The sequence below is a fragment of the Polypterus senegalus genome, chromosome 3, assembly GCF_016835505.1.
Source record: "Polypterus senegalus isolate Bchr_013 chromosome 3, ASM1683550v1, whole genome shotgun sequence".
NCBI classification, from domain to species: Eukaryota; Metazoa; Chordata; class Cladistia; order Polypteriformes; family Polypteridae; genus Polypterus; species Polypterus senegalus.
In genome coordinates this window covers 43,719,620-43,732,120 of record NC_053156.1, presented here as the reverse complement: position 1 = coordinate 43,732,120, position 12,501 = coordinate 43,719,620, and the positions used below count along the sequence as shown (strand labels likewise).

Below are 12,501 nucleotides of genomic sequence, written 5' to 3'. Positions count from 1 at the left end.
TTTTGTACTCTCAATGGTTCAGGTTCAGAAGTTGGGTTTGGGACAATGGGATGCTGCTAAGCTTTAAATGAGAACAAGTCTCAAGTTCTTTTCCGATCATAATGTACAACCGTTAAGTCTGTGTTTTTTGGGTGAATGTGTGCATTCTAGGAGAAGCCACAATCTTGTTGTCAATGTATAATTTCAAGCTAAGCAGTGTCTAGGCTTAAACCCTGCGGAGAGAATCTGCAGGTTCACTTACAAGAGGCAGAAGATTGGTTTTCCTTGGAGCCTATCTCTCTGGGCATTAAGTAGCAGCAAAAGATGGATGCTGAGTTATAAACCTAAGCCTTCTCGGACCTTCAATACAAGTAAATTGTTTTGTCTAGTAAACTACTGACTAACCTAGCAGGTGGAAAAAAGTTCTTAAGACCTGAAATTACAAATCTACCAGAGTAATGCATCTCTTTCCTGACATAACTGTTAGGCTTTTCTATTTGAAGATACTCTTAAGCTTACAATACATAAAAATATTCAAATATTTTTTTATTTAAATCTGTTATTTCACATCTGATACACATGAACAGCTTGTCATGGACTTTTATAATCTAGCACAAACCTCCATATTAAAAACAGTATAAAAATCAACAGCACTGGTCAATAGTAATTCCTGAGCCATCGTTTTATATATGAAATTCAAGCGTGGACATTCCTTATTTACACCTAGAGGTGGAGTCCCACACGCTCTTGTTAATGCAGCATGGCCAACTGAAGAAATCTAATAGAGCATTTCCTTTAGTCAGGTAGGTTCATTTACATGTAATGACTACGAAACATTTCAAACAAACCAATTGGCGTACAGGTAATTGGTATGGTCCAGAAACCCACCTTTGCCATTAAGTATAATGTTAAATCTTAAAACAGTTAATCCATGTAAAAGTTATAGGTCATACCTGGCTGAAAGAAATGAGACGTCATAGATATAAATCGTTATTCTGGAACAAAATATAAAGTTAAATGTTATCTATTCTCTAATTTTCTGATTAAAATGTACTGGTACAAATATCAGAATGTCTTGTTTAAACAGACAGGCAATTTTTTAAGAACATTTTCTCATACAGCAGACTCTTGGCTGTGAACACATTGAGGTGAGTGGCACTTGTTTGTTTGTTCCTCACAAGTCACGTTGAAAGCCATCTTTCTCCATAACAGAAATAGGTTCTTTTCTTTACCACATGCCGCTATCATCAAAGAGACCTATAAGAATATGCAGCTAGTTTTATAAAGCATTCAGTGTCAGAAGTATAAATGATTGGTGATTGTACTTTTGCTTGGCTTGTAAGTTGGTTCAACCATATCTGTTCCTTTTTTTGTTTTGCATCCATGGCCGCGATAACCTATCATCAATGGGGTTAGAGCAAAAGCTATAGATTCAACAAAAATTTCAATCTCCAGTTTTTGACGGGTCTCGATGTTGCAGGGTCCCCTGATACCGAAAACATCTATCTCGATGATGGGTGTGTGTCTGCATATTACAGTTTCTTGAGCATGGTCTAGAGCTAAAATAGCAGGACATAAAAATACCAAACTCGAAACTTAAGTCTGTTATGAGATGATGATCTGCTGATTAGTTTAGACCCCTACTCTCTCTTCTGTTTCCTTTTCCGGTGTCCTTTTGGTGGTGGCTTGCGGCACCACCATCTACTCAAAACACCATGATGTTCCAACAATGATGGATGGATTAAAAGCCAGAAGTCTGTATGACCATCAACATCAAGTGACTCCGCGAGAACCCTAACTAAGAGGACTATTTCATTTATGTTAGGTAGAATGCCCAGAGGGGACTGGGTGGTCCCGTGGCCTGGAACCTCTGCAGATTTTTTTTTTTCCTCCAGCTGTCTGGAGGTTTTTTTTTTTTTCTGTCCACCCTGGCCATTGGACCTTGCTCCTTTTCTATGTTAACTAATGTGGTCTTATTTTAATTTCTTATTTTGTCTTTTATTTATTTTTTCTTCATTATGTAAAGCACTTTGAGCTACTTTTTGTATGAAAATGTGCTATATAAATAAATGTTGTTGTTGTAGTTTTTGAGCCAAGAGAAAGAGGCACCCTAGAGGAATCCTCAAATACCATTAATTCTGCAATTAATTATGAATTCTTCTCATTGGTTGCTATCGTAATGACCTATTTTATGACCAGAAAGATCAGCACCAGAGTGGTAAATGATTACTGAAATGTTTGGGTAACTTAGGGTTCCTAGGGTGTAAATCATACTGACGCTCGCATCCGAATTTTTGTGTGAGTGTGTAACAGAAGGCTCAAAAAGAACAATGTGCCGAAAGAGTTGCCAAAACGTGCCTCACTTGCTTTGGGAAAGAAAGGTAGTAAACAGTCTTCTTGATGATGCTGAGAAAGTTTACCTTTTCTCCTCTGCATGTCAACCTTGGACATATGAAAAACGTTGTTAAAGCAATAGATAAAACTCAAGGTTAAGGAAGGCATTTTTGTAGGTCCTAGGATCAGAGAAATGTTGAGATGTGATATTTGAAGAGCTGAATGATGTTGAGAAAGGTACTTGGCAGAGCTTTGAAAAGTATCTGAACAAATGTTTTGGGAAGTCCTAATACCTAAAATTATCCTGAAATAGTGAGTAATCTTCATACCAAACAATATGGTTCAATATGTCATTGAAGATTAATCTCTTGGATGCTCAATTGGACTCTTTCTCTAAAATCTTTGTTGTGGTTAGTGATAAACCTGGCGAGCAGTTTCATTGCAATTATTTCAAAGTCAAATTGTCAAAGTTTAACTTTTTTTTGTCATCTCAACCATATACAGATAGATGAAATTGTGAAGCCCAGGATCCACAGTGTAACAACATGAAGTGCAAATAATAAATTAAAAATCGAATTAAAATTTACATTTAAAATTAAAACAAAAACAAGACAAAAGTAGCAGCAATATTGACGTATAGTTAGCAGTATGAATACTGATGCAATGTATGGTATTTATTTTGCAATCTAGATACATCTCTGTTGACTATATTTATGTAATATAATAAATAAGTAATAGATATAGATAATACAGAAATTATCAGTGTATGATGATAGTTGTTTAAGACATGTGTAAACAATGACAGGCTAGAATGTTTCACAGTAGAAGGATATCAAGAGTGTCAAAATACTTAAAGGTCAGTATGAGATTTTCAGTTCTTTTCTACATGCACACTCGTCTTTGCAGGAAAGTGGCCTGCATGTCTAAAAGTTCTGTTTTTCGAGGTGGCTGAGGTAGTGTGAAAGATCCCAGGGGCAGCATGGTGTTGAGGAGTCTGACAGCTTGGGGGTAAAAACTCTCCTGCAGCCTGGCAGATCTGGCTTTGATGCTGCAGTATCTTCTTTTGGATGGCAGAAGTGTGAAAAGTCCGTGTAAGGGGTCCTTCACAATTCTGCAGGCCTTGTGGACACTGCGTTTGTAAAATATGTCCTGTAGTGAAGGGAGAGGCACACCAATAATGTTCTCTGCTGTCTTCACTATCTTTTGCAGACGCTTGCGGTTGGACATGTTGTTGTAGTTGCCATACAAGACAGTGATGCAGCTGGTCAGAACACTCTCTCAATGGTGCCTCTGTAGAACATGGTGAGGATGGAAGGGGGAACAGTTGCTCGCTTCAGCCACCTCAGAGTGTAGTCTCTGCTGGGCTTTCCTGATTGGTGATGAGGTGTTGTGTTCACGTTAAGTTCCTCAGTTTTGTGCACACCGAGGAACTTGGTACCCCTAACAGTCTCCACATCTAAATCGTTGATGCTGAGTGGGATGTGGGCAGGATGTGATTTTTCTGAAGTCCAAAATGATCTCTTTTTTGTCTTGTCAACATTGAGAGATTGTTTTCTTCACACCATGCAGACAGTCGTTCCACCTCATCTCTGTATGCGGTTTCATCATTTCCAACATAAAAAGTGTTGCCAAAGGCTAGAGTCCCAGTATGCTGGCTGACTACTGATGGACTCTTAAGAGTGATGTTCCTATAATCTAAAAATCTAAAAACATATTTTAGTTTTCCATTTTAATGTGTAAATATGCAATTATTTTCATATTTAAGTTGTTCATGACTCAAACGTTACCTGATTGAGAACTTCTAGAAATGGAGTCTACACACAGTACTATTGGACTGGATTTTTTATTTTTTTTTTTAGTTTAGTTAAGTTTGGGTGATGTCTTGTACCTAATCAATAAGCAACAAAGATAACTGGTACTGGTGGCCAACATTTAACAAGAGCCGAAGGATACCCTCAGATGGCCATGGTCTGAAGTATTTAAACTCTGTATGCAAGTTGCCAGGTCATGCATTTACTTTAGTAACCCTTTTAGTTTATCCTTCACATAACCCATTAAGGTAGAGGTGATGTGTCTGATCCATTTGGCCGTGTGGGGCTGGTGCATTTTTCCTTCCTCCATATTTGGTTAATTTAATTTTTTGAGTGGGGGTTCACTGGGTAGGTTTAATGTGTTTTCAGTTCAGGTTCAGGTTCATACAGTGAGTTAAGGGCAGGAAGTGAACCAACAGTTCTGGGGCCTCATGTATAACGCCGTGCATAGAACTCGCACTATAACATGGCTTAAGCACAAAAGCCGAAATGTGCTTACGCACAGAAAAATCCAGATGCAGGAATCTGTGCGTACTCCAACTTCCATGTTCTTCTGCTACATAAATCCCGATCAGCGTGAAAACTAACGCTCGTGCACGCGCTTTATGTAACGCCCCAACTCCTCCCAGAATTACGCCTCTTTGAATATGCAAATTAATATAAATCGCCCTTAAGCGCAGCCTTCTGTGAAAAGACAATGGGAAAAGCATGGGGGAAATATACGAATTTCAGCGAATGCCAAGTGGAGGCAAAGTAAAAACATACTATTTGTTCAAATAAACCGTGGTATAATCAACAAAAGGAAGTTGATCGAGTGACATAGCGTGTTGGAGAAACTTGAAAGCTCACGTTCACAAAATCGCACAGTGCTGGAAATAAAAAAGAAGTCACATATCAAAGTCGCCGTGAAAAGCCGAGTTGTAGCCCACTGTCTGAGTGTCATATGAAAGCTTATTAGGGTACAGAGAAAAAAAGGCACACAGTGGGGAAAAAGCACGAAATGTCAACTTCAATCTCAACATTTCCACTTTAATGACAAAATAAACTACGTGATTAAAGTGGAACATCATAAACTTCATCTTAAAATCGTTTAATTAACCAGTTTCTCAAATCACATCGTAATTAAAGTAGCAAGTTAAATGCTTTGTTTTGTATTTGATCTTCTATGTGCTCTGTGCGTGTGAATCACTACTTGCTTCTTAAACCGGCTCTCTTCCTCCAACTGGACACAGAATCCATTACATTTGTGATATTACAGCTTTCTGAATAACTAAAATACTGAGATGTATACGTGATATCATTTTCATGATGATAGGAGTTGAAGCACATTATTAAACATGTTTCACTTCGATGAAATAATTTATTGCAGCAGTGTCAGGGGCGGCTCTAGGCTTGTGGTGGCACTGGGCAGAGGAAGAATCGGTGGCTCCTTTGCCCGCCAATGTCATGCATGTTGGATGGCCACGTCCGTTGCAAACACTGCATAGCCGCCTTGTGCTCATGACACAAGCATTTAACTTTTGCCGAAATTTGTTGCTGCGTTTTTAGCTGTGTTGTTGTTTTCTCTTTCTGTTTTATATTCAATATATATTGGCGTAGCCGTCACTGCAGTCAGTTCTTTTCTTTCCCCAAGTAACCGATCGCCATACAATCAGCTCTGTAATAGACGTTAAGCTCTCTGTAAACTTAGAGCGCTGATTCTTCAAAACGTTTAAAGAACATTGAAATATCTTCGTAGTACATGTTTAATTATTCTATCCTTAACGACACTCCCAGTGAAGAATATAGATTATTTATTTAAATGAAGTAAAAATTTTATCTGTATAATTTAACAAACATATTTTGCTGCATTTCACCTTAAAATGATATCGTCATCATATGTAAATACGCGCTTTATAAAGGGGCTCAGGTTGTGCGATATAACTGTAGTGCAAGTTTACAGTGGGGTGATTGTACTTGTAAGTACAAACAGGTCTACAAGGAGCACTTGACTGAGTGCATTTAAAGTTCTTGGGATTAAACTGTTTCTGAACCGCGAGGTCCGTACAGGAAAGGCTTTAAAACGTTTTGCCGTGGCTAAAACAGCGTGTCCTTGAAGCTGTATACCGATAATTCTCTTTCCGATCAGTTGCTGCTGTGATTCACACTCAGATACAGTGATATAAATACTGCGAGTTGTGCAGTGAGAGTAATATGGAAAAAGATGATCCGCTGTGGCAACTCCTAACGGGAGGAGCTGAAAGAAGAAGAAGAAGAAAAATAAGAGGAAGGTGCAGTGAGAGTAACAACGCTAAAGCAGTTATGGTATTTGGAATACTATGGCTGTTCCCTGGACCATTATATTGTTACAAGTTAATTACAATCAGGTGCATTACACTAATAAACAATATGCGGTTAGTTTCGGTGTATTTATAAAGCCAGCGTCATGAAAATAATGAGTAAACACACAGGAACAGTAGCACTGCTTTGATGCTGGGTGGCGCCAGTCTGCAAAACCGAGCGGAGAACTTGCGTACGACAAGGCATGAGGTACCGTGGAAAAGTGCGTGGCTTTACGCCAAGTGTAGGTTTTATACATCGCGATTTGAACGTGGAAAAGTTCTTGCGCAACATTTCTGTGCGTACGCACCGTTTATACATGAGGCCCCTGAACTTTAAAGGTCAATGCCCTGGTCATATTTTGTTGGATACTGGTACAGCAGCTTCTGAGTTACGGGAGGAGTAGTATAATTGTAAAATGCTTTAATTCTTATATGGCTTAATATTTCAAATACGTTCCCATGGTTACTGAAAAGAATGGAGTGTGCAATATAGTTGCCCAATAATCCACTCTCCTGTCTCACTATGTACATTGTCAGAAGGTCAAATTTCAGGGGGTGATAAAGTGATATGGAGTCTTAAATAAATATAACAAAATGGCCGTAAGACCTCCAAAATATAGCCAGGCATTGCATTGGCCAGCCTCAATGAGGAATGCTCAGAATTAGGACCAGAAAACTTTGTCCTAGCAAGTCCCAAACATGGGGAGCTGGGAAAAGTAACACAAAATAAGCTAAAACAATAGTCCAAAGCCAGCCTCACATAAACACTAAAAGTCTGAACCAGGATTCCTCTATCACTGAGCAGGATTGCTATTGTGTCAACACATCTGTAGGTTAAAACTAACTTGTCTCACGATGGACTGTAAACCCCCAGCTTGTGTACAAAAGAGCAAACAAAGAATCTTTACAAATTAGGGTTTGGGTTTTATTAGTTTTATTTATCTAAATAACATGTTTAAAACAACTAGAAGTTGACCAAAGTGCTTTACATAGAATAAAAGGTAACGGTAAGAAATAAAAGCCAGATAAGGACTTAGTAAAAAGAAAACATTACACATATGTATTTTACCTAATTTTATATAAGCTATTTATGCTTGCATGTTAGTATATAAGATAAGAACAGTGTAAACAATATAAATAGAAAGATGTGAACACTCAAAATCATAAGCTAAAAAGCAAATGAATAAAAGTGCTTTTTTTAGCAGAAAATTAAAACTATAAATTGTGGAAGCCGACTTTATTGTGAAGGGAAACCGTTGCACAATTTAGGACTAACCACCTCAAAGGCACACTCGCCCCTCTACTTCGACCGTGTGTGGGACAGTAAGCAATATCTGATCTGAAGACATTATCTGCCTGGCTGATTAATGTGAAACAAGAAGATCAGCTAAGTATGGTGGAACTGACCCATGTAGGGCTTTAAAAATGAACACAAAAATCTTAAAGTTCACCTTGTAACTAACAGGGAGCCAATGAAGAGAGACAACACCTGAGTGATGTGATCCGTTTTTTTGCTGCTGGTCAATACACTATTTGCAGGTGACACAGTGTCGTACAGGTTACCCCGACATACAATAATCCAAACGAGACATAACAAGCATGAAGAGCATTAGATGACGACAAACTGCTTGACTTTATTGAGGAAGAAAAAAACTACTCTTTACCACACCATCGAACTATTTGTCAAATGTATTACTTTTTATTAACATAAAAATAGAAAAATACAGGGAGATGCTCATAAAAACAAAAAACCAAGCGCAGAGGAGTTGTCTACAAGGCAATCCTATAGCAAATAAATCCCAAATGAAACTCTATACAACGGAATCTTTAAGACCGAGCAAGAAAGTCAGCAGAACCTGAACAAACCAAGGAAAAATAGCAATACTTCCAAAATTCCTAACAAACACAATCATTTCCTGATCTGCTCTTATTCTGCTCTGGCCTTTAATGGCCAGCTAGAGGGTTCGGGAGGAATGATGTCTGGGTAGTCCCACCTTCTGGGGCTCCATACCCACGAAGCACAAGGAATGGAGGTGCGGTTGTTTCCTTGGGGCTCACTGGCTGTCCATGGGCTAAATTATCTCCCATAATCCTTTAATAATGAATAAGGTACCCAAAAGTTAGTAGCTGGTAGTAAGGCTGTTTAAAGGGGTTTGTCCAGTAGTCTCCTCCACACTGGAGACGCTTCATGGTGGTGCATCTCTCCTAAAGGTACAACAGTTTTAATAAAGGGACAAGGGGTACTGAAGTGGCCAGGACATGGAGCATAAAATGTCTCAACTGCAGTCTGCCTTAGTCCCCTAATACTCAAACCAACAGCTCCAATTTAATATTAAATGTGAACACCCATAGTGTACAGTATGCTTTATCTTTTCTTACAGATGATTCCAAAGGCTTGTATTCAGTTATTTATTTTACATCTTGTGAGTAATGTTTTAATAGATTCTTTCCTGCTTGAAAGCTTTGGGTGCACCTTTGGCATCAGCTGGCATCTCAGCCAGTTAGCATGTGATGACTGCCAAATTTCTGGTGACTGGCAGTAGGATTGCAAAAGCTGTGCCAAATTCTGGATAATTGGGAATTAAACTTGGATGGCAAACAACCTGGCAGCTTCCTTCATAAGTGTTCTAAAGTAGCTAACAAAATTGAATTGCACAATAATGTAAAGCAGCTTGGGCGGGTAGCCGCCAAAGGAAGGGGACTGTAAGATATGAATGAACTTTGTTATGGATGAAGGAGGTTGATGCAGGAATGGTACCTGCAACCTTGGATTTTTTTTCTTTTATTTTAAATTCAGTTCTTTGTCTACTGGACCACACAAATTGCAGAGTACACTCTCTCTTTTTTATTTTGGAACTTGATTTCCTCCTGCAGGCTAAGCTGTCATTTTGGGTGAATGTAAAAACTCTATATTGGGTCATTTGGTTGACGGTGGGGCAAATGTTCCCTGTTTGGAGTTTTGTGCCCTTCAGGGAAGGTTTGGTGTTTCAGTAACTGTGACTTGGAGAGGCCATGGAATATAATGGATGGGTAAAAGGAATAATTTAAAACTGAACTGCTTTATGAATTCAGTCTCTTAACTGCCTTGACAGCAGCATCTGTTCTGCCTGCGGCTTCCCTTTTCTTTTGCTATTTAGCTTCTACCTTTACATCCAAATATAGCTCATTTAAAACATGACTTCAGTTCTTCAAAGCAGATCGTGAATGTTGTAGCCTTTCAGAAAACCGTTTCACTTTCTAGGTGGCTTTCTGTGGATGGGAATGATACAGTCTGTAGATGCTGCTCTACTGGAACCTGCAGTTCTTCGAGAAAGTACTCCAATAGCCAGAAGTGGAAGAGGGCAATGGGTGAACCTTTAGGTAAGCCTAACTGGTTAAAAAAAAAAAAAAATTAGGAGTGGTCTCACCTAGACTTTCTTGTATACTACGATATGGGGATGGATATTTGAGGAGTAAACCGCAAGGCAATGATTATATTTTTATATTATGTACATCAAAGAACCATCAACAAATAATTAAATTAAATTAATATATTGAACAATTATTATAAAAGTAAAGTTGAATAAATCGGACTCTGCAACTGCATAAGTAAAAGGTAGAGTACCACTTCAGGTTAGCGGTAATAGCCCAAAAGTCGATAGAAATCTATGTTTTGTACCCAACTCTGGTTGACCCAAGTGAAAGCATCCTCAAGTTATCATGTGTGTGTGTGTATATATATATATTTACATATTTTATATATATATATATATATATATATATATATATATATATATATATATATATATATATATATATATATATATATATATATATATATATATAAATAAAAATGGTATTTTTGAACTCGGGGAGGTCTAAAATTTTTGGAGGAGTCCAATACTTTTCGTATACGAGAAAGTCGGGGAGGTCTAAAATGTTGAGATTCATCTCAACATCGAATTTTTGGGTAATTGCAATATTTTCCTTATACCTCATAAATGAGAAAGTAATCAATGGCTGGTCGCAAACGTTCTACAATGAACCCTTGACATGAGGTTTCCTTCTGGCAGAGTCGGATGAGTCTCTGGTTGTGGTGGGCCCCATTAGACTTTCTGATGAAAACCTTGTACCCAATGAAGAAAAAGCTTTTGGTGAAAAAGGTGAGTCTTGGTTCACTTCTATGTAGTCATACTACTTGTATAGCATACCACCACTAACAAATATGTAGCATATACAGCAGTTAAACAACATGCCCAATCCACAGGGGTTCATAAAAATATAACCAATATTGCAATTCATAAATTTATAAGTAAAGTAATTTTAATTTAATTTATAAGTAATTAAGCAAGTTCATTTTCTAGCTTACCCAGGGGCACTCTGTCCTTGGTCAACTGGCTAGTTTTAATTGTATTTATGCTTCATTTTATTTATTTTGATGGTTACATTTGTCTTCTTTACAAATGGTCACTTGTGTGCTGTCCTCCACAGATGTTGGCCTGGTGTTCCTTGTTGGAGTAGCCTCCATGACTGCTGGCATCTTCCTTGTTCTTTTGGCTCTGCTGCTGTTGTACAAACTTAAAAACGTTGTGTAATTCTTACTGTTGAAGGCTTGGTAAATTTTACTTGATAAAGGTTTTGGCTGTGTGACTTTTTTGGGGGGCAGGGGCTGAAAAATCTCAGTCCTGTGAGGGTTTTAGATGGTTTTGGTAATTGAAATTTAAAGATGGGGTTGGGGTGGGATGGACATGGGTTTCAAGGGTGCTTTAGAGGAAGAGCGGCCTGAGGTTATTTTAATGAAGGTCCACTGTGCTACGTAGTGTGAGTAATTCAATACGTGTAGCAATGCTGGGCTGAATAAAATCTTGGGATGTCCGCTAATGGGGTTAATTTTCAAGATAAAATATGTTTTTGTTTTCTTTAGTTTCTTTGTTCAAACTAGAAAGTAGTTTGCAGAAGCAAAATTTTGCTTCTTGAGAAGGCATAAAAAAATGACACATTTTAATACCTGTACTACCCATCTCTGATGGGTTGAAATCTAAGTAATCAATGCAGCCCTCATGTTTTTATTTGATAAATGGATTGTCCATTTGGTCTGGTACAATAATATGCATCTGATCCCTTTATCTCGTAGTGACCTTTTCCTTTTCGGATATAGACACCTACTTTTGCCACTTCAGGTCAATATCCCTTGATGAACTGACCACTTTTACAGTCCCTGTTTTTTGGTGGGGAAATGTGGCTACTGCATTGGCTTGGTTTATTCACTCTAGTCCAGTTGTGTCAGGGCCTTTGTTTTACCGGTGTGTGCATCTTTATTTCCCCTCATCCATTGCTCGCCACACAGTTATTAGTATTACAGCTTTAAACCTTGTTCATGTGGGTGTAAGAAAGTTGCTACCATGCTACTGTTGCCAGCATACAACACTGGAGAACAGATTAGGCTGATAAGATCAATATTTGTATTTTTAGGCCATTTTTTTGGTGTTTTTATAATCATTTTTTTGTATTTTCTGACCCTTCTATGTGTTTTGCCTATGGGGGGGGCAGGGAAATTCTTCCTAAACCTATCGACTAGACTGATAAATGGATACACAGACACACAAACACAGGCACTTGTTCTTTTATTATGATGGATTTTTATTAGCTTGGTCAATGTTCAGCTACACTGGAGTGGGGAGCGATCATCTGCCTACAGACTTTTATTTATATTCTCTTTTATATTAGTACTTCACTCTTTACTATTTGGTCACAAGCAATGTCAATGATGAACACTATTTTAAAGTGTGATGACTTTGCCGCAAAGTGGATAGCACTGAGTTCTAGAGGATACTGCATCCTGGGTTTGAACTGCATTCCCAGCCATCAGTATGGAGTTTGCATATTCTCCTGTGTCTGTCTGTTTTCGTCTGGGTACTTTGGTTTTGGTCCCACAGCTCAAAAAGTGTCTGTGTTAGATTAATTGCATATCTTGTAAATTTTACCTATGTGAAGGATGCAGAGATTAGGAAGAGGGATGGAAGGAAGAGCCTGTGCCAAAGGAGTTGTTGATCTTGGTGGCAGTGAGGGTGTGCAAT

At 38.3% G+C, this 12,501-nt stretch overlaps 1 protein-coding gene across 2 annotated transcripts in view; it reads left to right on the top strand.

The window, feature by feature from the left end:
- Positions 1 to 11,044, top strand: part of LOC120525083 (zona pellucida sperm-binding protein 3-like) — a 58,945-nt gene extending 47,901 nt beyond the window's left edge. For both annotated transcript variants that reach the window (XM_039747065.1, XM_039747064.1), the window contains exons 7-9: positions 9,687 to 9,805; positions 10,498 to 10,587; positions 10,916 to 11,044. In XM_039747065.1, coding sequence (XP_039602999.1) covers positions 9,687 to 9,805; positions 10,498 to 10,587; positions 10,916 to 11,019 — 313 coding nt within the window. In that variant the 3' untranslated portion in view covers positions 11,020 to 11,044. The remainder of the gene's footprint in view (positions 1 to 9,686; positions 9,806 to 10,497; positions 10,588 to 10,915) is intronic.
- Positions 11,045 to 12,501: the final 1,457 nt, after the last annotated feature.